Source organism: Ahaetulla prasina, chromosome 5 (genome assembly GCF_028640845.1).
Source record: "Ahaetulla prasina isolate Xishuangbanna chromosome 5, ASM2864084v1, whole genome shotgun sequence".
Classification (NCBI taxonomy): Eukaryota; Metazoa; Chordata; class Lepidosauria; order Squamata; family Colubridae; genus Ahaetulla; species Ahaetulla prasina.
Window position 1 is genome coordinate 43,574,537 of NC_080543.1, and position 27,842 is coordinate 43,602,378.

The 27,842-nt window shown below is 40.7% G+C and overlaps 1 protein-coding gene across 2 annotated transcripts; it reads left to right on the forward strand.

Annotated features, from left to right (window-relative positions):
* Window positions 1-1,215: 1,215 nt before the first annotated feature.
* On the forward strand, window positions 1,216-27,464 carry GPR89B (G protein-coupled receptor 89B). Of its 2 annotated transcripts, XM_058185711.1 has the most exons (14): window positions 1,216-1,371; window positions 10,706-10,765; window positions 15,966-16,069; window positions 16,938-17,044; window positions 17,154-17,255; window positions 20,129-20,249; window positions 20,567-20,647; window positions 21,314-21,423; window positions 23,318-23,406; window positions 23,903-23,995; window positions 24,245-24,340; window positions 25,312-25,401; window positions 26,518-26,583; window positions 26,683-27,464. In XM_058185711.1, exons 1-14 carry the CDS (start codon window positions 1,330-1,332, stop codon window positions 26,887-26,889), a joined length of 1,368 nt encoding a protein of 455 aa, XP_058041694.1. In that variant the 5' UTR covers window positions 1,216-1,329; the 3' UTR covers window positions 26,890-27,464. The 2 variants fall into 2 exon arrangements, with proteins under 2 accessions (XP_058041694.1, XP_058041696.1); XM_058185713.1 differs by lacking the exons at window positions 1,216-1,371; window positions 10,706-10,765 and adding an exon at window positions 14,948-15,099.
* Window positions 27,465-27,842: the final 378 nt, after the last annotated feature.

The following is a 27,842-nucleotide window of genomic DNA, read 5'->3' on the forward strand; positions in this document are numbered from 1 at the left end:
GACAGGTTAAATTGGACCGCCCACCATCCCAAAGCCACGCCTTTAAATTCCAGATACCGGAAGTCTAGTTGAACCGCGTGAATCCCCTTTTGAAGCCTCTGCGGATAAATTTGGTTGCCTTCCGCTTCGGTGTTAGTTGATGACGTGCTCTCTGCGTCCTTTTTAGCGGCTCTTGAGAGGTCTTAGACTCCAGTATAAAGAAAAGTGAAAGCTATTGCCCTGAAGAGACTTCGTAGAGGTCGACTCTTGAGGTTTCATGAAACTGACCACTGTAAAACGGACCAAGCGCTTCAATCTAACCCACTTCTAATTCTAACCCGTTTTCTGCCTACCCCTTCACTCTCTTAGGAAAAAATAAAATAATTAGTAGAGTTAGAAGAGATTCTGCTCATTCTTCGTTTTATTAATTTCCATAGCGGGGAGATAAAAAAAAAAAGGAGCTCTCTTTCTCTACGTGTCTACGGAGATTCTCAGTCAGCCAAATCATGGTTGTCCCAAAGGTGCTTTTTTTTCTTTTTCTTCAAGAGGCAACTGGACTTCCTTGTTTTTCTTTGAAGACGCTTCATTTCCCATTCAAGAAGCTTCCTCAGCTCTGACTGGACGGTGGGGAATGGAAGGGTTTATATTGAATTGTATTGAATGCAAATGACTAGCCGTCTGCAAGGAATATAAACCCATTCCCCACCACCCAGTCAGAGCTGAAAAAGCTTTTTTTTTTGGAATGAGAAGCGAAACGTCTTAAAAGAAAAACCAGAAAGTCCAATAAGGGGCGTGCATAAGAGCACAAACGTGCCTACCGTAAAACCAGAAAGTCCAATAAGGGGCGTGCATAAGAGCACAAACGTGCCTACCGTTCCCGTCCTATTGTTTTCCTTCGTTATATCCAATTATATAGTTATTACATACTCATATATATGTTTATATATTGTATAATTATTTCATGCTTATGCTTATATATACTGTATGACAAAAATAAATAATTGCCACTTGGAAAAAAGCACCTTTGGGATTCCCCTCCCCTCATCAATTCCCTGAATCTTCCCGGGAGGAATAAATTGAGGAGGGAGGGAGAGAGAAGACAGACCAACAACGCGCAAAACAACAAGCGGAGCAAACGGGGGCTCGCTCTCTTTCTCTCTCAAAGAGAAAGGCTCGGGCTGCTCTTCCAGTTTCCTATCTCTGCAAACCCATCCAAGCTCTCGCCTCAGGACCGAGGGAGCGAATGGGGGTGGGGCTGAGCCTCCCTTCTGCAGGAAAAGCGGGAGCTCGGCTGAAGAGTCGCGTTGGGGGGAGAGGCATCCCGCCCCCCCCCCGGACGGGCTGTGCACCATGAGTTTCTTGATCGATTCCAGCATTATGGTCATCTCCCAGGTACCGGCCTTCTCCGTCCCGCGTCAGGCTAGGCAGCGAAAGGCGGGAGAAGCCAGGCAGGAGGGGCAGTCCTGCTTCCGGATATAGGGGAAGGCCTGGCCTTGCATGGAACGACCGGGGGGTGGGGGGGTGGGATGGCGAATTTGGTTGCTTCCCTCCCCCTAGCCGAGCACAACCCCTGTTAAGTCCGGGCCTTAAGTTCCGGCGTGGGGAACTTCGGCTCTTCGTTTAGAAATTGCTTTATTTTCTTTTAAAAGAGTTATCGAGCGTCGGGGGGGGGGGGTGTCAGGTGAATTAATAATCTGTCTGGAATTAATAATAATGCCTGACCCAAGTATTGGGGCTGCATCCGAAATGGGCCTCGGAAAATGCGCGGAGGCCTGGCGTCCTCTTAACTGGCTGGGTTAGTGTGACGTGGTGAACGGTGATTAAGTGAGCCATGATGGTGTGCTCAATGTTGAGCCATGATGTCTGTGAAGATTCTCAGTCATCCGGGTCATGGTTGTCACAGAGGTGCTTACCCCACAGATAAACCTCCAGGTAGCCTCAACGATTCTCTCAAGGGATGCAAATGACTGGCTGTCTGCAAGGAGTATAAATCCTTCCATTCCCCACCATCCAGTCGGAACTGAAGAAGCTTCTTGGATGAGAAGTGAAAGGTCTTCAAAGAAAAACAAAGTCTAGTTGACTCTTGGGAAAAAAGCACCCTTGGGTCAATTTTGAGGGCTTGGTTGCAAGACATCTTAAGCCATTATGAACTGTAAAGCCTGGGCTCACAAGGGTGATTATGTGCTCTCAAATAGTTTTGGACTCCTAGCAACCACATAAATCTTCTCCATGATGATCCTAGCTAAGCCTTTTTCAGGTCTTTCAACAGCGCACTACATCACTACACTACCGAGTCCACCTGCTTAGGTGCTGGTCATCCTCTTCTCTGTCCTTCCACCTTTTTAAACATTTAGGCATTTTCTAGAAAATTAGAATGTTAGTGCCCGAATTAGTATAATTTGAGCCCGGTCGTACATGCCTATTGGCACGGTTTAATGCATTGCACAAGCAAATTATGTATGTATCCCATTTAATCCAGTTTGCTTTAAGAAAAATGATCTTTGGAACAGATGCTTGATATGTTTGTAATTTATCTGCTGCTCATAAAAAGGGAAAGTGACTGAGCTTTCACTTTTGGTGAAGGAAAGCAGGATTTTTTAAAGTTTACAGAGTAATCAAAAGTATTGTCTTTCTATAAGCTCTTCAGGTAGGTATTCATAAACAACATTCTCTGAATTACATACATGGATAAAAACATTGGTGAAGCCTAAAACTTCTATATATAACAACACCCGGTTTATTATAAAAAATTGTGTTACAAATGCAGGCACAGCAAAATATGTTTTAAATGCTATTTGTAGAAATGGTTTAAGAGAGTGGCCCCCAATCTTTTGGGCACCAAGGATCAGTTCCATGGAGAGAGGTTTTTCTCTCCATTGACTGGAGGGGTGTGGTTTTGTGTGCTGCCTGTATCCGGCAGATGAGGCTTCGCTTGTTTGCGCGGGCTGGTGCCTGTCCACAGATGGCGGTTGGGGACCCCTGGTTTAAGACAAACATGTAGCAGAACATTGATTAGCAATTTTTTCCCCATTCTGTGTAATATTATATATTGAGATCAGATATTCTATACTAAAGGTGAACAGTTTGTTCAGTCCTGGATTTGAAGGGCTGCTTTTCAAGAATTCTATTAAGCATATATCATTTAATATAAATTTCAGTTAAATTAATAAATGTAGTTTAATAAATTATGCACAATCCTAATACATGTACATGTCCAAGATGGCGCCGCGCCGCTGAACAGCTGTTGCGGCGACGGGCCTATTTTGGACCCGACCGGGTCGGGGGGGTCTTTTTGACAGCTTGGACCCCCCGCCCGGGTAGAGGACAGTGCGACGGGTCGGAGGATGGGCGGATTGAGGCGGGGCGGCTCCGGGTTCCCTCAGGAGGAGTCCCGGAGCGCTCTCCCTCTGGCGGTGATATGGCCGACGGCGACAGCGGCCCGGCCTTTTCCAGCGGCGGCGGCGGCAGTGGTGGCCTGGCTCGGCTCGGCTCTGGGAGGGGCCTTAGAGCCCTCTCCCCTCGCCCCTTTGACTGCGGTGTCGGTGGTGTGGGCAGCCTGGCCTTTTCCAGCGGCGGCGGCGGCCGAGTTCTTCGGTGGCGGCGGCGGCCTGGCCTGCCGTTGCTCTGGGAGGAGCCTTGGAGCTCTCTCCCCCCGGTGGCGGCGGTGCTGTCGGCAGTGGCGGCGATGGCGGCGGCCTGGCTGGACCGGTCTGGGGAGGGCCTAGCCTGTTGGTGGGCGGCTGGGTCCGGCGAACTGGCCCAGTAGTTGGGGCCGGTGGCATGACCCAGCAGGCCCGGCGGGTGAGTGGCCTACTCCAGCTGGCGGCCTGGCTTAGTGGCCACGAAGAGGCCCGATGGTCGCCTTCTTTGCCACCCTGAAGGTTGTCCATGGGCCTAGGGGACGCCCTCCCTATCACCTAGAGGACGTCTATGGCCGTCTGTGGGGGCTTTTTGAGTTCTTTGCCCCCCCAGACTTTGGGAGAGAGGCGCCTCGTCGGTGGAGCGGCTCGGCCCATTAATAGAATAGAATAGAATAGAATAGAATAGAATAGAATTTTATTGGCCAAGTGTGATTGGACACACAAGGAATTTGTCTTGGTGCATATGCTCTCAGTGTACATAAAAGAAAAGATACCTTCATCAAGGTACAACATTTACAACACAATTGATGATCAATATAGCAATATAAATCATAAGGATTGCCAGCAACAAGTTATAGTCATACAGTCATAAGTGGAAAGAGATTGGTGATGGGAACTATGAAACGATTAATAGTAGTGCAGATTCAGTAAATAGTCTGACAGTGTTGAGGGAATTATTTGTTTAGCAGAGTGATGGCCTTCGGGAAAAAACTGTTCTTGTGTCTAGTTGTTCTGGTGTGCAGTGCTCTATAGCGTCATTTTGAGGGTAGGAGTTGAAACAGTTTATGTCCAGGATGCGAGGGATCTGCAAATATTTTCACGGCCCTCTTCTTGATTCGTGCAGTAAAAAGGTCCTCAATGGAAGGCAAGTTGGTAGCAATTATTTTTTCTGCAGTTCTAATTATCCTCTGAAGTCTGTGTTTTTCTTGTTGGGTTGCAGAACCGAACCAGACAGTTATAGAGGTGCAAATGACAGACTCAATAATTCCTCTGTAGAATTGGATCAGCAGCTCCTTGGGCAGTTTGAGCTTACTGAGTTGGCGCAGAAAGAACATTCTTTGTTGTCCTTTTTTAATGATGTTTTTGATGTTAGCTGTCCATTTGAGATCTTGCGATATGATAGAACCCAGAAATTTGAAGGTTTCTACTGTTGATACTGTGTTGTCAAGTATTGTGAGAGGTGGAAGTATGGAAGGGTTTTTCCTAAAGTCTACCACCATTTCTACGGTTTTGTGTGTGTTCAGTTCCAGATTGTTTTGGTTGCACCACAAGGCTAGTCGTTCGACCTCTCGTCTATATGCGGATTCGTCATTGTCTCGAATGAGACCAATCACTGTTGTGTCATCTGCGAACTTCAGTAGCTTAACAAATGGATCATTGGAGATGCAGTCATTGGTATACAGAGAGAAGAGAAGTGGGGAGAGCACACAGCCTTGGGGGGCCCCTGTGCTAATTGTACAGGTATTTGATGTGATCTTGCTTAGCTTCACCTGCTGCTTCCTGTTTGTTAGGAAGCTTGTGATCCACTTACAAGTCTGTTCCGGTACCTGTAGCTGGTTTAGCTTAGTTAGAAGAATGTCTGGAATGATGGTATTGAATGCTGAACTAAAGTCTACAAAAAGGACCCTTGCATAGGTCTTTGGAGACTCAAGATGTTGTAGGATGTAGTGCAGAGCCATATTAACAGCATCATCTGTTGATCTATTTGCTCGGTATGCAAATTGCAAGGGGTCTAACAGCGGATCCGTGATGGATTTCAGGTAGGAAAGCACTAGCCTTTCAAAGGTTTTCATGACTACAGATGTTAGAGCAACTGGTCTGTAGTAAGCACGTGCTTCGGCCTCTTTGTCAACTTGAAGGACGACTACGGGCCATGTGGGCGCCTTTTATCATCTTAGAGGACGCCCATGGGCTGGCTGCAAGGGGACCTTTTGAAGATCTTTGGCCCCAGTGGGGTGAACTGAGGATGGTCCTGGACAATCCTAGCTTGACTACTGTAGGACTTCATCCTTTTCCCCCTCCCCTCGTCCATAGACCACCCCTCGGGATTGGATATGAGGGGTTGGTGCTCTGACTTAATCATGACGGTTTTTCATCCACCACCTAAGAACTATATCTCGTCTGTCTTTCACCCAGAATTACTGGTGTGTCAATTTTCATCTTGACAGGTCCAGGATGGGTCTGCTTGCCGGACTCTTATCATGCGGATATTTACAGCGGCTGACCTTCTTGCCCTGCGAGATTCCCCTCTCTCGCGGGTTTGGCCCTCCACATTATCGAGGGCCCATCTTGAGGACGGGTTTTGGAACCCCGAGAGATGGCATGCCAAAAATAGGAGACTCAGGGGATTTTTAACTAATTGTTTTAATCGGTTTTTTAAGGGGAGTTTTAATGGGAATTTTAAGGGGAGGGTGGGGGGGAGGGATTTGACGGGTGGGGGAGAGAACCCGTCGGGGAGGGATCCAGCCCCTGTACTTGTTCGCGGCACTACTTCATCTGGTCTGAAGGCAGGGGGGGAGGGCTCTGTTCCAGGACTAGAGGGTTGTTCGATCTGTACGGTAAGTGGGAGAGGCAGATATGACGGAGGGGGGGGGCGTATCAAGAGTTGGGAGCACGTGTTCGATGTCTGAAAGCATCACATGCTCCGGCCCCCCAGTTCCTACCCGTTCCTCGGGCGGCCATGATCTTCAGAGCTTGGATCTTCGGCTGATGTTATGTAATGCCCAGTCCGTGGTTAATAAAGCTCCCCTGATTTGCGATCTTATTCAGGGGGAGTCCGCGGACCTTATGGGCATTACGGAGACCTGGTTGGGTCCAGAGGGTGGGGTTCCCCTTGTTGAGCTGTGCCCTCCAGGTTTCCGAGCATTTCATCAGCCGAGGGCCCAAGGTAGCGGTGGGGGGGTGGCGGTTGTTATTAAGGAAGATCTAGAGCCGAGGGAGGCCACTGTTCCTCAGATTGCCGGCTGTGAATCCCTCTATGTGCGGTGGGGCCATAGGAATCAGTTGGGCTTGTTGATCGCGTACCTGGCTCCTTGCTGCGTGACCACAGCCCTGCCTGAGCTGTTGGAGGTACTTGCCGCTGTGGCGGTTGAGACCCCCAGACTTATAGTCATGGGGGATTTCAACCTTCCATCAGCCGGCTTGTTATTGACGGCAGCTCGGGAGTTCCAGGCTTCCATGACGGCCTTGGACTTGATTCGAGTAAATGATGGCCCTACGCACATGGGGGGAGGCACGCTGGATCTGATTTATATCTCTGGACAGTGGTTAAATGATCTGGAATTAGATGATTTAGTAACAGAACCAATGTCATGGTCCGATCATTTCTCCTTCGCCTAGACTTCGAACCGCCACTCACCATTGCAGGGAGACGGAACCTATCGTTGGTTCCGTCCCAGGCGCCTGATGGACCCGAGAGGTTCCTGACGGAGCTTGGGCCATTCCCTGAGGATCTGGCCCACGGCACGACTGAGGAACTAGTCGTGGCCTGGGAACAGGCCGCGGCTGGGGGCTTGGACCGTGTCGCGCCTTTGCGGCCTCTGACCCGGCGCAGATCTCGTTCGGCCCCTTGGTTCTCCGAGGGGCTGAGGGAGATGAAACGCCGGAGAAGACGCCTAGAGAGCACCTGGAGGTCCAGTCGTTCCGAAGCTGATCGGACACTAGTTAGGTCCTATTCTAGGACCTACCTAGTGGCAATGAGGGAGGCGAGGCGTTCTTACGCCTCCACCCTCATTGCGTCGGCAGATAACCGCCCGGCCGCCCTGTTTCGGGTGACCTGCTCCCTCCTTCATCAGGAGGTGCGGGATGACCCTTTGCAGGGACGAGCCGAGGAGTTTAGTGGTTATCTATACGATAAAATCGCTCAGCTCCGGGACAGCCTGGACCGAAATTGGGATGATCCAAGCGAGGGAGAGGAGGCACGTCTTGTTGAGTCTGTTTGGGATGAGTTTGACCCTGTGGCTCCCGAGGACATGGACAGGTTGTTGGGGAGGCTTCACGCCACGACATGTTTACTGGACCCGTGTCCTTCCTGGCTGGTACTGGCCACTCAGGAGGTGACACGAGGCTGGCTCCAGAGGATTATCAACGCTTCTTTGTTGGAAGGGGTTTTCCCTGCCGCCTTGAAAGAGGCGGTGGTGAGACCCCTCCTCAAGAAGCCCTCCCTGGACCCAGCTATTTTGGGCAATTATCATCCAGTCTCCAACCTTCGCTTTGTTGCGAAGGTTGTAGAGAGTGCTGTGGCGCGACAGCTACCCCAATACCTGGATGAAGCCGTCTATCTAGACCCGTTCCAGTCCGGCTTCCGACCCGGATACAGCACGGAGACAGCTTTGGTCGCATTGGTGGATGATCTCTGGAGGGCCAGGGACAGGGGTTACTCCTCTGCCCTGGTCCTATTAGACCTCTCAGCGGCTTTTGATACCATTGACCATGGTATCTTGCTGCGCCGGTTGGGGGGATTGGGAGTGGGAGGCACCGTGTATCGGTGGTTCTCCTCCTATCTCTCCGACCGGTCGCAGACAGTGTTGACGGGGGCAGAGGTCGACCGCGAGGTGCCTCACTTGTGGGGTGCCGCAGGGGTCGATTCTCTCGCCCCTTCTGTTCAACATCTATATGAAACCGTTGGGTGAGATCATCAGTGGCTTCGGGGTGAGATACCAGCTGTACGCTGATGACACCCAGCTGTACTTCTCCACCCCGGGCCACCCCAATGAAGTTGTTGAAGTGCTGTCCCGGTGTTTGGAAGCCATACGGGTCTGGATGGGGAGAAACAGGCTCAAGCTTAATCCCTCCAAGACGGAGTGGCTGTGGATGCCGGCATCGATTCAGTCAGCTGCAGCCGCAGCTGACTGTTGGAGGCAGTTATTGGCCCGAAAGGATAGGGTGCACAACTTAGGTGCCCACCGGGATGAACGGCTGTCGTTTGAGGACCATTTGACGGCCGCCTCCAGGAGGGCCTTCCACCAGGTTCGCCTGGTTCGGCAGTTGCGCCCCTTCCTTGATCGGGATGCCTTGTGCACAGTCACTCATGCGCTCGTTACCTCTCGCTTGGGTTATTGTAATGCTCTCTACATGGGGCTCCCCTTGAAGTGCGCTCGGCGGCTTCAGTTAGTCCAGAATACAGCTGCGCGGGTGATAGAGGGAGCTACGCGTAGGTCCCACCGCTCCTGCACAGACTGCACTGGCTACCTGTGGCTTTTCGAGTGCACTTTAAGGTTTTGGTTACGACCTTTAAAGCGCTCCATGGCTTAGGGCCTGGGTACTTACGGGACCGCCTGCTGTTACCGCATGCCTCCCACCGACCCGTACGCTCTCACAGAGAGGGACTTCTCAGGGTGCTGTCCGCCAAGCAATGTTGGCTGGCGGCCCCCAGGGGAAGGTCCTTCTCTGTGGGGGCTCCCACACTCTGGAACAAGCTTCCCCCGGGTTTACGCCAAATACCTGACCTTCGGACCTTCCGTCACGAACTGAAGACACATCTTTTCATTCGCGCGGGGCTGGCTTAAATTTTAATGATTTTAATTTTTTTATTAATAATTTTAAATGGGGTTTTAGTTTATTATATATTTTAAACTTTTTAGGCTAATTATAAAATAAGTTTTTTAATTTGCATTTTAAATTGTACATTGTATTGCCTGTTTTATTTTTGCCTGTACACCGTCCTGAGTCCTTCGGGAGAAGGCGTATAAAAATCAAAATAATAAATAAATAAATTTGCATTTATGTATGTTAATATATTAAAAAATAATTCTAATTGTAGCAGCAATTCTTAGCAATCTTTATGAATTACGTACAAAGTTTTAGTAGGAACAGGTTGGGATCTTGAGCTCTACACTCTGATGCAATTTAAGTTTGTGAAACTGTTTAGAAGTTTATTTCTCTCCAAAGAAGTCGGTATTAATCTTTACATTGATATCTTTCTTCAATAATTTTAAGATCATGAAACTCAAGGTAAAATTGATAAAGGAAAAAAAACCCCAAATACTGATTCTGTAATTTTGTAATTCTGTAATTTTAGGATAGCTAGATTTAAATATCTTTCAAGGTCTGCTGGAAGGAAGAAACAAAAGCAAAGAATGATTAAGTTTCCATTTTAGAAAATATGCAAGGTATCTCCTGGTTTTCTTTCAGAAACACCTGTATCCTGAGATCTCATTTCTTTAATAAATAACAATATAAAGATAAAATTACACCAGGGGCACAGCCCTAGGAATGTTCATCATAACTGAACAGCCACTAAGAAGCCAATTGTAAATCAAGGATTACCTATATACTAATATCTCTCTTTGCATGCTACATTTTTAAAAATTAAATGATTAAATATAATATTCTCCAAGACATACAGAATGTAGCATTGTTGTAAAATACCCAGCATCCATACTAGGATTTGAAATAGTTTCAAGAACCAAGATGGCATTATGCAAGTTTATTTTTTATAAATGCTATGTAAATAACAATGAGATACGAGCCTGGTGTGAAATTTTGTTCTGTTTGTATCCTTTTTATTTTCTTTGTTAAATATTTTTATGACCCAGATATATATTTACGCAGTCTCTACAAAACACTTAACTTTCCTTAGGTTCAGAATGGGCTTTTAAATAGGAAAATATAACTACATTTTGGTACAATGATTTTTTAAAATGTTCATGGTTAAAGCAAATAATTCATTTATCCAACAGTTAAATACACACACACACACACGTTTCAGTTTATCAGATTATTTTACCTTCATAACAAAAACAAAACAAAACAAAAAAACCAACAACAAAAAAAAACAACCCAGCATCTTTCATACGTTAGCTAATATGCTTTGAGATTTCCACATTTTGGAAATAGCATTCTAGCCATTACCTATTAAAAATATACAAAACTGATGGCAGAAAAAGACCTAGTGGTCCATTGAGCCTGTCCTTTGAGTTTATTTGCTTTTTTGTTTTCTTTTTAATTTATTATTTTTATATTTTATTTTTATAAAATATCTATAAAATATAAAATACTTTTAATTTTTGTCAGATGATGAACGTGTTTATTCCAAGCACTGAGTTTACAATTACTGATGATATTCTTTCTATTTGCTTCTGCAGGTGCTGTTTTTCGGATTTGGATGGTTGTTCTTCATGCGCCAGCTCTTCAAAGACTATGAGGTGAGAAAGTTAAATTATAAATTAATAGCAGTTATTTCATCAGCCGAGGCCCAAGGTAGGGGTGGGGGGGTGGCGGTTGTTATTAAGGAAGATCTAGAGCCGAGGGAGGCCACTGTTCCTCAGATTGCCGGCTGTGAATCCCTCTATGTGCGGTGGGGCCATAGGAATCAGTTGGGCTTGTTGATCGCGTACCTGGCTCCTTGCTGCGTGACCACAGCCCTGCCTGAGCTGTTGGAGGTACTTGCCGCTGTGGCGGTTGAGACCCCCAGACTTATAGTCATGGGGGATTTCAACCTTCCATCAGCCGGCTTGTTATCGACGGCAGCTCGGGAGTTCCAGGCTTCCATGACGGCCTTGGACTTGATTCGAGTAAATGATGGCCCTACGCACATGGGGGGAGGCACGCTGGATCTGATTTATATCTCTGGACAGTGGTTAAATGATCTGGAATTAGATGATTTAGTAACAGAACCAATGTCATGGTCCGATCATTTTCTCCTTCGCCTAGACTTCTGAACCGCCACTCACCATTGCAGGGAGACGGAACCTATACGTTGGTTCCGTCCCAGGCGCCTGATGGACCCCGAGAGGTTCCTGACAGAGCTTGGGCCATTCCCTGAGGATCTGGCCCACGGCACGACTGAGGAACTAGTCGTGGCCTGGGAACAGGCCGCGGCTGGGGGCTTGGACCGTGTCGCGCCTTTGTGGCCTCTGACCCGGCGCAGATCTTGTTCGGCCCCTTGGTTCTCCGAGGGGCTGAGGGAGATGAAACGCCGGAGAAGACGCCTAGAGAGCACCTGGAGGTCCAGTCGTTCGAAGCTGATCGGACACTAGTTAGGTCCTATTCTAGGACGTACCTAGTGGCAATGAGGGAGGCGAGGCGTTCTTACGCCTCCACCCTCATTGCGTCGGCAGATAACCGCCCGGCCGCCCTGTTTCGGGTGACCTGCTCCCTCCTTCATCAGGAGGTGCGGGATGACCCTTTGCAGGGACGAGCCGAGGAGTTTAGTGGTTATCTATACGATAAAATCGCTCAGCTGAGGGACGGTCTGGACCGAAATTGGGATGATCCAAGCGAGGGAGAGGAGGCACGTCTTGTTGAGTCTGTTTGGGATGAGTTTGACCCTGTGGCTCCCGAGGACATGGACAGGTTGTTGGGGAGGCTTCACGCCACGACATGCTTACTGGACCCGTGTCCTTCCTGGCTGGTACTGGCCACTCAGGAGGTGACACGAGGCTGGCTCCAGAGGATTATCAACGCTTCTTTGTTGGAAGGGGTTTTCCCTGCCGCCTTGAAAGAGGCGGTGGTGAGACCCCTCCTCAAGAAGCCCTCCCTGGACCCAGCTATTTTGGGCAATTATCGTCCAGTCTCCAACCTTCGCTTTGTTGCGAAGGTTGTAGAGAGTGCTGTGGCGCGACAGCTACCCCAATACCTGGATGAAGCCGTCTATCTAGACCCGTTCCAGTCCGGCTTCCGACCCGGATACAGCACGGAGACAGCTTTGGTCGCATTGGTGGATGATCTCTGGAGGGCCAGGGACAGGGGTTACTCCTCTGCCCTGGTCCTATTAGACCTCTCAGCGGCTTTTGATACCATCGACCATGGTATCTTGCTGCGCCGGTTGGGGGGATTGGGAGTGGGAGGCACCGTGTATCGGTGGTTCTCCTCCTATCTCTCCGACCGATGCGAACAGTGTTGACGGGGCAGAGGTCGACCGCGAGGGGCCTCACTTGTGGAGTGCCGCAGGGGTCAATCCTCTCGCCCCTCCTGTTCAACATCTATATGAAACCGTTGGGTGAGATCATCAGTGGCTTCGGGGTGAGATACCAGCTGTACGCTGATGACACCCAGCTGTACTTCTCCACCCCGGGCCACCCCAATGAAGTTGTTGAAGTGCTGTCCCGGTGTTTGGAAGCCATACGGGTCTGGATGGGGAGAAACAGGCTCAAGCTTAATCCCTCCAAGACGGAGTGGCTGTGGATGCCGGCATCCCGATTCAGTCAGCTGCAGCCGCAGCTGACTGTTGGAGGCGAGTTATTGGCCCCAAAGGATAGGGTGCACAACTTAGGTGTCCTCCTGGATGAACGGCTGTCGTTTGAGGATCATTTGACGGCCGTCTCCAGGAGGGCCTTCCACCAGGTTCGCCTGGTTCGGCAGTTGCGCCCCTTCCTTGATCGGGATGCCTTGTGCACAGTCACTCATGTGCTCGTTACCTCTCACTTGGATTATTGTAATGCTCTCTACATGGGGCTCCCCTTGAGGTGCACTCGGAGGCTTCAGTTAGTCCAGAATGCAGCTGCGCGGGTGATAGAGGGAGCTACGCGTAGCTCCCACGTAACACCGCTCCTGCACAGACTGCACTGGCTACCTGTGGCCTTTCGAGTGCACTTTAAGGTTTTGGTTACGACCTTTAAAGCGCTCCATGGCTTAGGGCCTGGGTACTTACGGGACCGCCTGCTGTTACCGCATGCCTCCCACCGACCCGTACGCTCTCACAGAGAGGGACTTCTCAGGGTGCCGTCCGCCAAGCAATGTCGGCTGGCGGCCCCCAGGGGAAGGTCCTTCTCTGTGGGGGCTCCCACACTCTGGAACAAGCTTCCCCCGGGTTTACGCCAAATACCTGACCTTCGGACCTTCTGTCACGAACTGAAGACACATCTTTTCATTCGCGCGGGGCTGGCTTAAATTTTAATGATTTTAATTTTTTTATTAATAATTTTAAATGGGGTTTTAGTTTATTATATATTTTAAACTTTTTAGGCTAATTATAAAATAAGTTTTTTAATTTGCATTTTAAATTGTACATTGTATTGCCTGTTTTATTTTTGCCTGTACACCGTCCTGAGTCCTTCGGGAGAAGGGCGGTATAAAAATCAAAATAATAAATAAATAAATAAATAAATTTGCATTTATGTATGTTAATATATTAAAAAATAATTCTAATTGTAGCAGCAATTCTTAGCAATCTTTATGAATTACGTACAAAGTTTTAGTAGGAACAGGTTGGGATCTTGAGCTCTACACTCTGATGCAATTTAAGTTTGTGAAACTGTTTAGAAGTTTATTTCTCTCCAAAGAAGTCGGTATTAATCTTTACATTGATATCTTTCTTCAATAATTTTAAGATCATGAAACTCAAGGTAAAATTGATAAAGGAAAAAAAAACCCAAATACTGATTCTGTAATTTTGTAATTCTGTAATTTTAGGATAGCTAGATTTAAATATCTTTCAAGGTCTGCTGGAAGGAAGAAACAAAAGCAAAGAATGATTAAGTTTCCATTTTAGAAAATATGCAAGGTATCTCCTGGTTTTCTTTCAGAAACACCTGTATCCTGAGATCTCATTTCTTTAATAAATAACAATATAAAGATAAAATTACACCAGGGGCACAGCCCTAGGAATGTTCATCATAACTGAACAGCCACTAAGAAGCCAATTGTAAATCAAGGATTACCTATATACTAATATCTCTCTTTGCATGCTGCATTTTTAAAAATTAAATGATTAAATATAATATTCTCCAAGACATACAGAATGTAGCATTGTTGTAAAATACCCAGCATCCATACTAGGATTTGAAATAGTTCCAAGAACCAAGATGGCATTATGCAAGTTTATTTTTTATAAATGCTATGTAAATAACAATGAGATACGAGCCTGGTGTGAAATTTTGTTCTGTTTGTATCCTTTTTATTTTCTTTGTTAAATATTTTTATGACCCAGATATATATTTACGCAGTCTCTACAAAACACTTAACTTTCCTTAGGTTCAGAATGGGCTTTTAAATAGGAAAATATAACTACATTTTGGTACAATGATTTTTTAAAATGTTCATGGTTAAAGCAAATAATTCATTTATCCAACAGTTAAATACACACACACACACACGTTTCAGTTTATCAGATTATTTTACCTTCATAACAAAAAAAAAACAAAACAAAAAAAAAAAACAACAAAAAAAACAACCCAGCATCTTTCATACGTTAGCTAATATGCTTTGAGATTTCCACATTTTGGAAATAGCATTCTAGCCATTACCTATTAAAAACATACAAAACTGATGGCAGAAAAAGACCTAGTGGTCCATTGAGCCTGTCCTTTGAGTTTATTTGCTTTTTTGTTTTCTTTTTAATTTATTATTTTTATATTTTATTTTTATAAAATATCTATAAAATATAAAATACTTTTAATTTTTGTCAGATGATGAACGTGTTTATTCCAAGCACTGAGTTTACAATTACTGATGATATTCTTTCTATTTGCTTCTGCAGGTGCTGTTTTTCGGATTTGGATGGTTGTTCTTCATGCGCCAGCTCTTCAAAGACTATGAGGTGAGAAAGTTAAATTATAAATTAATAGCAGTTATTTGCGCAACATACACGTTAAAAGTCAATAGTTACAACAACAGTTAAACAGTTAAAACCAATAGTAAAAACAGCAGGTTTTATTGTAAGTTGGAATTTTTATGATTGGAAAAATAAATTTCATCTTACCATAAAAATAGTATTAGCTGGAAGAGCTTACTTAACTTTCCTAGCCAAATATCTAGAGCAGGGGTGTCCAAACTTGGTCCCTTTAAGACTTTTGGACTTCAACTCCCAGAGTCCCTCAGCCAGCAAAGCTGGCTGAGGAACTCTGGGAGTTGAAGTCAAAATCTTAAAACCAAGTTTACACTGATCTAGAGGAACAGCTACATCTTTAGTGCCATGCACAAGGCTAACAGCAACTGGACTATTAGGAATTAATCAGAACACTGACTTCTAATTGAAACTTCCTTGTGATTTAAAAGTAAAACCATTAATATAGAATAGGTAAAAAAATTACATGCCTTGTAAGAATTCATGAACTGCACTTGTACAGAAGGCTTTTGAGAATTGTTAAAAAAATTAAAATAGATATGTTTTAAGATTTTTAAAAATTCTGCCATATGAAAACAGTCATCCAGAGAAATTAATGCTAGGGAAATAAATCTTTTATACTTTCATTTAAAAAAACTTTTTTAACATAAAAATGTTCAGATTGGGAATGTAAATATATTATTAGGACATATTTTATCTCAACAAATACGTGCTTAGATATATCATCCTGTATATATTTAATTTTAGGATAGTCATTTTATTTTTGTTATGGATGTCCATTACACCCATAATAATTTCATAAAAATTACATTAAAATGTTTATCTTTGCTTTATTACAGGTTCGGCAGTATGTTGTACAGGTTGTCTTCTCTGTAACCTTTGCTTTTTCATGCACCATGTTTGAACTTATCATTTTTGAGATTCTAGGCATCCTAAGCAGCAGGTAAGATGACACTAACATCCAACTGCATAACATAGCACTGAGATCGTAGTATAATTGATAGATTTGCTTGTTTATTTGTGGCTTCATGACCGTTTATTGTTTTAATCTGTTTAAACATAAGTGAGTATATACAATATTAATATGCTGCTGGGTGTTAAAACAAGTAGAAAAATGATGGCTAGGCTGTTTTTTAATTTGTTTCTTTTCAGAAGTGTTTGCTGTTAAGTACTGGCAACATTCCTAATGGCAAAGACACATTAAAGAAATTGCCACAAATGGTATAAATAAATTATTGGTTCTCTGATCTAAAATTACGAAGCTTTCCAAGCAGTATCTGCAAATGCCAAAATATGTATGGTCCCCAAATACACATAATTCTATTTGTATAATTCCAGTTCAGTGAAGACATACTTTCCTCAATAGTTTATGTATTATTTACTAAAGTATCTTTGCTTGTTAATGAACACTTGCCCTCTGAAGTACACTGATGAAAACCTTTACATGCTTTTTTGAGTTTAAAGCTTAAAATGCATGCTTTTAGACAAATAACATATATCCAAAAATGTGGCTTCTCCTGAAATTACACTAATGAAAAACTATATAACTTTGAATTTTTTTAAATTAACTTATAGAAAAGAGATCAAATATAACTGTATCAATAATTTACATAATTTTGACAAGAACATTTAATGTATAACTTTGTATACAGTCTATTAGTGTGCATATTTCTAAAACTATATTTGATTATAACCGAAAATCTTTCAGATTATTTTATGCAGATATTGCTTACTGTATGAAAATAGACAAAAAATAAAGCTAGAATTATTTTGTGACAATGATTAGTGATCAATCCTTCTATTACTTCCAGCTCTCGGTATTTCCATTGGAAATTAAATCTTTGCGTGATTTTGCTTGTTCTGGTGTTCATGGTGCCCTTTTATATTGGTTATTTTGTTGTGAGCAACATTCGATTGTGTAAGTATCATGAATCTTGAAAATAAAAATTACACTGGCACTATAATGTTTAAATAATATTTTCAATGTAATTAACATAAAATCTTAATTTTCTTTATATCACTTTCAGTACACAGACATAGACTTCTTTTTGCCTGTGTTGTCTGGCTAATATTTATGTATTTCTTCTGGAAACTGGGAGATCCATTTCCTATCCTTAGTCCAAAACATGGTGAGTTTTATTATTTCATTAACTTATAAATGCACATCTGGCTGTTTTTTTTAATCTGTGCAGTTATAGATGGGAACTTCAGGTGCCTTCTCTGTTGCTGTGACTGCCTTTTGGAACAGAATACATCCCAAAATTGATGGTCCTGACCCTGTTAGTTTTCCATAAGGCTTTGAAAACCAGGCTCGCTTCAAACCATTGGGCTATGGTGTTTGATAAGCTCTTCTTGCAAGGTGCACAGTGGCTTGAGTGGTTGGAATGCTGGGCAAGAGGTTAGCAAGCCCGTGTTTGAGATCCGAGAGCTGCCATGGGGCAGCTCCTTCATTCCAGCTCCTGCTGGGGATATGAAAGGAGCCCCCAACCGGGCATTCCTAGGGCAATGGTGATGATACCGGCTAATCCTTTCAACCTGGAAGTGCCTCAGTGCTTCTGATGTGAGTGCAAAAAAGCTCTTCTTACAGTGTTTTGAGAGCCTGTGGCCTGTGGCTCAGGCTGCTAATGCAGTCTGTTATTACAGCAGCTGCCTGTAATTATTGCAGGTTCTAGTCCCACCAGGCCCAAGGTTGACTCAGCCTTCCATCCTTTATAAGGTAGGTAAAATGAGGACCCAGATTGTTGGGGGCAATAAGTTGACTTTGTATATAAATATACAAATAGAATGAAGACTATTGCTAATATAGTGTTAGCCGCCCTGAGTCTCTGGAGAAGGGCAGGATATAAATGCAAATAAAACAAAAACAAAAAAAAAAATGAACATGTTTGTGGTTTGGCTTGGTTGTACTAGGTAGTCTTTGCTTAATTACCATAATTGGGAGTGGAATTTCCATTACTAAACAGAGTTGTTGTTAGGTGATACATCATATGATCTCACCACTTAGTGACACCCCACCTGCCTATTTCTTCACATCTCTGCATTTTTGTCCCCCCTATACACCATCATTTCCTACCACTGCTGCTCCCCACCCCGCAACATCCCAGTTGACTTTCACCATCTTCCCTCTGCTGCTACTGCGTGCACTGGCCTCCCTGGATAACAATATATCCACATATGTTAGTAATGCACAAGTTGGAAGTGCAAATAATCATGATGCAATAATAGAATATAATATGATTTGGAACACTTCATGCCCAATATTTCATGTATTAATAGGGATCAGAACAAAAGCACTGGAATTCCCACTATATCTAACATTTGCTTGCACGTGATGAAGGGAGCTCTAGTTTGTAAAAAGAGTTATTTTTAAATAGATAATTACATTGTTAAGTTTAACAAAGACTATAATTTACTGTATTCTGGCTTTTCTTGTTTCACCATTTTTAAGGACTCGGAAGATTTTTCAGTTATATTGGTATGTAATCAAATGAAGTAAGAAACCAAAATTCATAGTGAGCTCCCGAAGCAGAATTAAGTTTTAAAATCAGTGTTTTAGTAGCGCAGAACAAGCATGGTTGAGATTAAAATATTGTCAGTACTGGGACCACTCTCATTCAAAGAATTACAATTCAAAGTTACATAATATAACTAGACATCGTTTGCTACATTGTTACACCCAAATTGTAGATTCATACTACTCGCAAATTTCACTTTTTGTTCACAAGTTACGACTGTGCATTATTTGCTTGAGAATGAGGCTTTTAATCTTAAGTAAATCTGTTTTTGAAACATAGACAGTGGCATTGAATAATAATATCTTTACTCCACAGTGGAGGTCACTGTTCCCTTGTTGGATGATGAATTCTCTGGCCGAACTTATGAACTACTTCTGAACAAACGATTGAGAACAGAATTAGATTTGTCTTCCCAGATTTAAGGACTCTGACTTTGAAAGCCTTGATTTTATTCATTCTGAATACTTAAACTCCTATCAAAGCAGGGATCCTATATCCAAATATGTTTATAAAGGTGTTTCTTTTTCTTTTATTTGATTATCTACTGAATATATTTAGCAAGTCCATGGAAAAAAGAATGAATTGTAGAATAGTTTCAATGACTCATTCAAAGAACCTCATTTATTATTTAGAATTAAGGAGGACATAAAAGAGCATAATGGTAATTATGTTCCCCATAATAACATATTCTACTTTCTTGTCAAAATAGCAATTTTTTGAATAGCCAACTAATTTTGAGGTTATTTTATTCTGGAATGCAAATTTAAATTGGAATAGTCTGAAAGGCTATCAGCTTTTTTCCACATTGCAACTGTACATTGTTAATGTAGTTAACTGTATACAGCAATCTAAAAATGTCACATGGAGTCTGTGAAAAGGATTAAGTATAGACCTTGTGGAGTTAGTTTCACTTTCATATATGCCAATTGCCATTTGAGGTAACAAAGTTATCAATAAGCTTTACTCAGACTCAGTGAGAAGTTCTACAGTGAACTGAACCATATTGCTGTCTTTGCCAGTTTTCAAGTGTGGCTTACAAGGTATTATGTCTCTTTCACTGAAAATAAAATTAGAAGTCACAACAACCTGGGTTCTTTATCTGCTTCCATTCAGTTTACTATGTATTTTAGTTTGGCATAAAACAAAAGGAAGCATTGTTGACTAGGGAAAATTAGTCACTATTTGTGAATACTCATTTTCAGTTGAAGAAGCTTTTTACTTAATTCAGAATAATTCCAAGATTATGACAGCTATATTAAAAGTTATGGTTCATTTTTTCTAATTATTGCTTTTTTGGGGGCAAAGTAGTCTGTTAAATGCATATATGTTTTGCCCCATTGCAAACATATTTGGGAGTTCTTAGGAAGGAATGTCTAAATAATTGAAACAAAATGGTGTAAATATAATACGGTAGTGAGATTCTGCTTTTCTGTTGTTTTCAGTAAATGTAATGATGACATTAACCTTGTGGTATTTTTTTTTATCAGGAATTCTATCAATAGAACAACTCATCAGTAGGGTAGGAGTGATTGGGGTGACCCTCATGGCCTTGCTCTCTGGCTTTGGTGCAGTGAATTGTCCATATACCTATATGTCTTATTTTCTCAGGTAAATCTCCCTTCCTCAAAAGAGATTCAAAGTAGTTTTAAAATCCATCTGTCTGTCTATCTCTATCATCTATAATGTCATTTTAATCTTAATTATTGTTGCTTATTCTTCTACTTTCAGGACAGATTTCTTCATAATTGTCCCTATCTTCTTTACCTCAATAATACAGGTTTTAGATTTAAATACATCATTGTTTTGCATCATCATCAATTTTGTTATAGTCCAATTAGTGGAGAAGAATCAGAGAATATCTAGAATTGGGAAGAGACTGTTCTAGACATCATAGGAATAATTCTAGATGTATACATCTATTACAGGAATGTCACAGATGCTGATATTCTATCTCTAGAACGTCGACTCCTCCAGACAATGGACATGATCATCAGCAAAAAGAAAAGGTAAGATAAAGACATTAGAGCGTCTTAGTGTCCAACATAAAATTATTTGTTATTGAATGATAATTTATATCATATGACAGCAATAAAAGTATGGATGAAATATGTGTGAAGTACAGATTCAAATTTTATCTCTATTTGTGTATTTAGTGTACTTATCTGGGATTAGTATTCTGTTTAGAGTTTAAAATTTATAGTGTAGTATTAAACTTCAATTAAACTGTGTTACTTAATATAATATATTTTGAAGAACAATATGGATGTTCTCTTGACTGATACTTTAAAAAAGTTCAACTTTTTTATTACCAGCTAGCAAGGTTAAGGGTTAGATCTAATTTAAGAATAATTCATTAGAATATCCCTGATTTAAATGAGTCACCTCCAGTAATGAATACATGTAGGTGTAATTCATAGAATGTAATGTAGTTTATTCTTAATTGGAAGCATTTTTTACTTTGATATAATAGCATGAGCAGTAGCACAGTTCTACACCAAATGGAAATCATAATACCTGTTTGATTTCTTTCTGAATGGAATTCTGAATGTTCCTTTAAATTTTGAATGCCAGATTTTATGAAACATAAAAATACGAATATTTAAAGATTAGCTGTGATTTGACACTAGTGGATATTTCATGATTTTACATTCCTAACTTTGTCTCCCAACCAGGATAGCAATGGTTCACAGAAACATGTTCCAGAGAGGGGAAGTGCACAACAAAACCACTGGTTTCTGGGGAATTATAAAAAGTGTCACAACATCTTCACCAGGCAGTGAAAGTATCCTTTATTTGCATATGGAGGCCTTCCTTTTACAATTAATGAAAAAAAATGTAGAGTATTTTATTAATGGGCTGTAGTAAATTACCTTACTTTCAGTTTTTTGAGATCATATACTTGAAGAGAACAATAGCAATCCAAGTTGGTAAGTATTAAGCACTGACATCTAATCTGCTAGGACACTTTCATGGCCACCTATATAACTGATAGCATGCAATAATGGATAGCCAATTAATCCCACAAAAGGGATTTACAATCCAGTTTAGAAATTCCTATGTGTCTTTCCTACAGTCATGTGACTGCATTTAGGGAGCTCAGTAACTGGCCCACTTTTAGGTTCGTTTGCAATGTACTGTAGTCACATGACTGTGATTTAGCTGAAAAACTGGCATTTCCGGTTTCCAGGAAAAATTGGCCCATTGTGAACAGTGGTTTCATTTAACCACTTTGTATGCTTAACCTGCAGCAAAAGTCATAAAAGTGGATCTGGTCACATGGTGATCCGCTTTACAGCCATCACAACTTACAACCATAATTTCCAGGCTCAGTTACGATCATGAATTGGGGACTACCTATACTTGGCATTTTCTGTTTCCTAATGAAAGGCTTAAGGTACTAATAAAGTTGCCACAGATTTTTTTAAAAATTGAATAAATAAGAACATCCCCCATAGTCATTCATCTTGTATCATTTGGGCGCTTCAAATTAAAGCCAATATATAAAATGCCTGGGGAGAAAATATCTGCTGCAATATGAGTACCCTGTGCACCTCCTTAGGGAAGGTATTGCAGAATGGTGCTTAATAACCAAGAAAGAACTTTCATTTTACTTATAGTCAGTTGTTCTCTGTATAGCCAACTAACTTCATTGTTGAAAAGAAATTATCCAAATCCCTGAACAGATATGCATAGATAGAAAGAGACTTTCTTTTAAATATTCTTATTTCAACATTTCAGTATGAACTGTGATGGTGCAGTGGTCAGAATGTAGTATTGCAGGCTGCGGTACTTCTGCTGACTGCCAGCTAACTGCAGTTTGGCAGTTTGAGTCTCACCGGCTGAAGGTTGACTCAGCCTTCCATCCCTCTGAGGTCAATAAAATGAGGACCCAGGTTGTTGGGGGAAATATGCTGACTCTGTAAACTGCTTAGAGAGGGCTGTAAAGCACTGTGAAGCAGTATATAAGTCTAAGTGCTGTTGCTATTTCAGGACATTAAATGTCTGCCCTACTTTAAATAATCTACAGATCATTTTAGTGTCCATTCCCTGGATAATGTTTTTGGGTTATTTCAGGTATACATTAAATAAAATCAGGGATTAAATGAAACCTACTTATTTATGTAATAATTATTCCCTTATAATGTTTTGTGGCAACCGCCTATCAAATAGGAACCTAATTAATATAAAATAATATTCCTTCTTCAAAAGCTTATTCCATAAGGATACCATAGTCAATTGTTTTAAAAGCTAATTAGAAAGCCAGGAAATCAACAAGATTGCATTGTCCTGTTTTCTATTGCTCAGGAAAGATTCTGTAGCATAATTGAGGTAAATTCTGAGCCAATTTGAATGAAATTGAAATGGATCTAGAAAATCATGGATTTACTATGTGCTAAAGAATAAAATAAAATTTGAAATATATTTTCAGATGTTTATTGATCTGTTCATCACAATGGATACACTAATATCTTTTCTACAGGCAAGATTTGATACATGTATACAGTATAAAATGTGCTTTTGTTTTTCCCCCCTTTTTTAACTTTAAAAAAATATTAAAAGATATAGTATTTTTCAATTGATTTTTGGGTTTGGGGGATAAAATCTTTTTCACTGAAAAAAGAAATATGTTTTTCAAAATTATTTATGTTTTTGAGCTTGACTATCTTGGTTTTAAGATTTGACACTCATCCAGCAAGAAATTGATGCTTTAGAAGAACTTAGTCGGCAACTTTTCTTGGAAACAGTTGATTTGCATGCTACCAAGGTGCAAACTAAGGGCATTGTTCCCAAATCTGATGGGTGGGTAACTGGGATTGATATATGAGAGAAAATGTGACAAAACCTGGAAAATATAGATTAAATGAGCCAAGAAAAATGTTATGACTTTATGATACTGGTCTATTTTTTTTTAATATCAAAGGCTTGTACAACTTTTTTTAAAAAGTCTGTTTATAGAAAAAAATTCCTATACAGAACATTCCTCATGAATGTTCTGCATATTGAAACTTTCCAGAAATAGATATTGTATTTTGTGACTCGAAAGGCAGGCCTAGAACACTAGAAATTTGGTTTTGTTCATGTATTCTGTAATTTCAGTTCATTTATTTTAGACAAATGTTGATTTTGCAATTCCATAGATTCATTATCTATTAAGAAGCTAAACTATCTGTAGAAATGATCTGTACTGACTATAAAACCATATGCTAGTTTAAAATAATAAATCGAAATGTTTTCTCTCTCTGAAAAAAATGTATTTACAGGAAAGAATAGAATATTCTAAAACATTCCAAGGGAAATATTTCAACTTTCTGGGCTATTTTTTCTCCATTTACTGTGTCTGGAAAACTTTTATGGTATGTAAAGCTGCTGTTGCTACAATCATTTATAATTTGTTGTGTGACAAAATATGTGCTTAATAAAAAAACACTTTCTAAACCCTATTTTTTTTTAAAAATGTGGTTTGTTGATTATAAATACAATCACATTTTAAGCAAAAATGGACATTTTTCCTCATACAGAAACGTCTATGAAGGATAAATGTGTATATTTTACAATAGTTTTAGTGAAAATATCTATTATATTTTTCTTTTTCATCTCTTCAGGCAACAATAAATATTGTATTTGACCGAGTTGGAAAAACAGATCCAGTAACAAGAGGAATTGAGATTACTGTGAATTATTTGGGGATACAGTTTGATGTAAGAATTCTTTTAGAATTAATCCTACCTAGTAATCTCCATATTCATTCTTAATTTCTGTTTTATAGAGAGCTTAGTAATATAATACTAAACTTTTGTTGAAAGTATAGTCTTGGGTAATTTATTTGTCTATAGCTGCTGCTAAGGCAATATAACTTTGGTTTTAACAGGGTTTTTATTATTTTTATTGCAATTTTTAATGTTCGGCCTTATTTAATAAGTTTTTTAAATTGGTGTTTTATTTTGTATTTATATGTATGTTTTTATTAGGCTGTAAACCGCCCTGAGTCCCTCGGGAGATAGGGCGGTATAAAAATATGATTAAATAAATAAATTAAATAAATAAATATATTGTGAGAAGACAATATTCATCTTTCTGTATAATTCTTAATATCTATTGGAACTTGCTTTTAAAGACAGTTTAAGATTCTATAGTTGCGAGAGACAGTTCTAAACAGCTCAACCTTAATTCTGCACTGTTTCTGTATACCGTGCTAGCAGTTATTTTGTTCTGAACGTATTCTTGCTGATACAGGAAGTTCTTATTTAATACCCACGATTATGATGTCACCTTGGTCACTAAGTGAATCTGTGACTGTGCTTATAGTCTTATTTCCTTTGCTTTACAGACCTGTGAAGGTTGGAAATTGAGGACTGGTTACAACAGGGGTGTCAAACTCACATTGTCATGGCAGCATTATGTGACTTATCAGGACTTTTTTCCCCCTTTGCTAAACGGGGTGTGGGCAGCATGTGATGCATCTGGCCCCTGGGCCAGGAGTTTGACAGCCTTGAGTTACAAAGTTACCTTTTCATCACCATGGTGGTTAAACAAGGACTATTTGTACTCTTCAAAAGGTTCTGTGCACATAAATAGCAACTGAAGTTAAATAGCCTTTCATGTCCTACATGGTCAGTGTACTTATCTGTATCTCTGAGAGTTTAACCATTTCCTGTCTTTATTACTACAGGTAAAATTCTGGTCCCAGCATATTTCATTTATTCTTGTTGGAATAATTATTGTCACCTCTATCAGGGGCTTATTAATAACACTCACAAAGGTAAGCCTGAATGCAATCTTACTATACGAACTGTGTTGTAGTAAAGAAGAGTAGATATTAATATATCTGTCTGTAAAAGTGATAATGACTGAATTGTAAATGTCAAAAATACGGAATCACTGCAGGAAGTAGCAACAAAGTTGAGTTTGTTTTAGTATTGTTATTCTGAGAAGTTCCTAGCTTTTGATCTACAGCCTTATAGAGATGTGCAGTATTAAGACCTGTAGTAACCCAAATTACAGTAGTTCAGATATGGTGCAGATGTGTTTTTTGCATCACTTTAAAGTTTTTAAGGCCAGAGATGGGAACAAGGTTTCCCTCTATGATTCTAATATATGATTGTTTAATAAGTCACAATAAAACATTGATATTGATTTTATTAAGAAGTGAAAGAAATTTGCTTGCCATAAGGTTACCATTTTTCATTTAGATAAGTTTTAACAGTACAAGGCTGATATAAAGATGCTTTTTATATACATAATAGTTCTGTTGTATAATGATAATTGGGCTCTTAGTGAAATGCTGCTGTTTTTTATGCACACTAGAAATCATCTCAAGGTGTTCGTTATCATTGGCCAATCTTGCCACATCAGCAATTTGTTTAGTTGCACATTGCTCAAATGCCACTATTTATAGTTGAATTACATGAAATGTTATAATTATTACTTAAACAGTCCCATTTATCCCTGGGCTATGCTATTTGTATTGGATTTGCAAAAATATAGATTGTAATCATGACAGTATTTTTTATCTAAATTCTGCAGTTCCTTGGGTGTTAACCTAAGTATTCGCTTAAATGCATGTCTGAAGATTATCAGGACTGCTTGCATGGAGGACAAATTATTACTATTATTTTTGTATAGGTGATTCTGGGTGAATGTGGAATGGAATGTGAAGTATGCTGAAATATGTATAATGGAAAAATACGTTTTACCACACCTTACATTGTTTCTAACAAGCAGTTCTAATGCTGGTGGTCACATTAAACATGAAGATCTTTCATTACTATGAATGTGACTTCTTTTTAATTTAGTTCTAAAACATTTATTAAATCATGTTTGCCATGTTGTTATCATTTCAGCCTATGAGCTGACTTTCTGTGTTTATCTTTCTTAGTTTTTCTATGCAATCTCAAGTAGCAAGTCTTCTAATGTTATTGTTCTGTTGCTGGCACAGATTATGGTGAGTATTTTAACCCATTTGAGTAGCAACTTTGCTCTCCCAGCTATGTCAGCAGCGAGGAAAATGGGAAGTCTAATGTTTCCTTTATCTTCTCTGCAGGGAATGTATTTTGTATCTTCTGTGCTTCTGATTCGAATGAGTATGCCTCTAGAATATCGTACTATCATTACCGAAGTTTTAGGAGAATTACAGTTTAACTTCTACCACCGATGGTTTGATGTTATATTTCTTGTCAGTGCTCTCTCCAGCATCCTGTTTCTCTATCTGGCACATAAGCAGGCTCCTGAGAAACATATGACACTCTGAATTTATTTTAATTCTACAGCCTGCAGTTATTCGCAATTATGGATTTGGCATATCACCATTTTAAGATGGCTCTTCAATGATGGACACTCATTTCTTTGGTTCAAATCAGATGCTTCACTATAGACAAGGAGTGACAAGCAGTCTCACAAGGACAGTCTCCAGCTCCATAAAAAAGAGAAAATTTTTTAAAAAGGGGAATATTAGAGACTTTTCAAAAGGCTGGCTATGACGACACCATTCTGCAATTTTTTTTCAATGGAGTTGGCAAAATGTTTGCTTCATTGTCTTTACCTTGAAGTTAATGATTCTAAAGACTAAATAAAACAATATTTGTAATAATTCCCAATAATTTTCTTATAGTTTATAGATTTGTAAAGTTTCTTCTTTGAAGTGGAACAAAGTTTGATGAATTATTAATTTCTGACTGAAGTGAAAAAAAAATCCCTATCTCCCTGGAACTAAAAAATACAAGCGTTGTCTAGTACTGCTAATCACTTCCCTCCTTTCATGCCATTAAATTAACATTCACAATGTCAGGTCCAAGCATTAAAAGTGGTCATCTCCAAAACTGTTAATGTGGCTCTTAGAACTTCTCCAAATGTCATTTCTCAGTTATAACTCTTAATGTAATACAAGGGAAAACTTAACACATTTTTTGATAGGCTCTTGTCATGCTTCTTAGAAACCAAGAACTGTACGGCCCCAGTAAATCTCAAGTAACTTCAATATTGCTGAAAAACCCTGTGCAAACATGGAAGTTCAATATGTAAAATAATGTAGGGTAGGTAAATATCTTGATAATAATTTAATATATGGGGCACTGAAGAGAATCTACCAGCGTTACTTCAGATTATCAGTAGTATCTTTTGGTTTGTTGGTAAGGAAATATTGTCAGGATTAGGTACTGGCTTCAAAATCTGGATCAGTTTTTCTTAAATTGTGATTTAAGGACT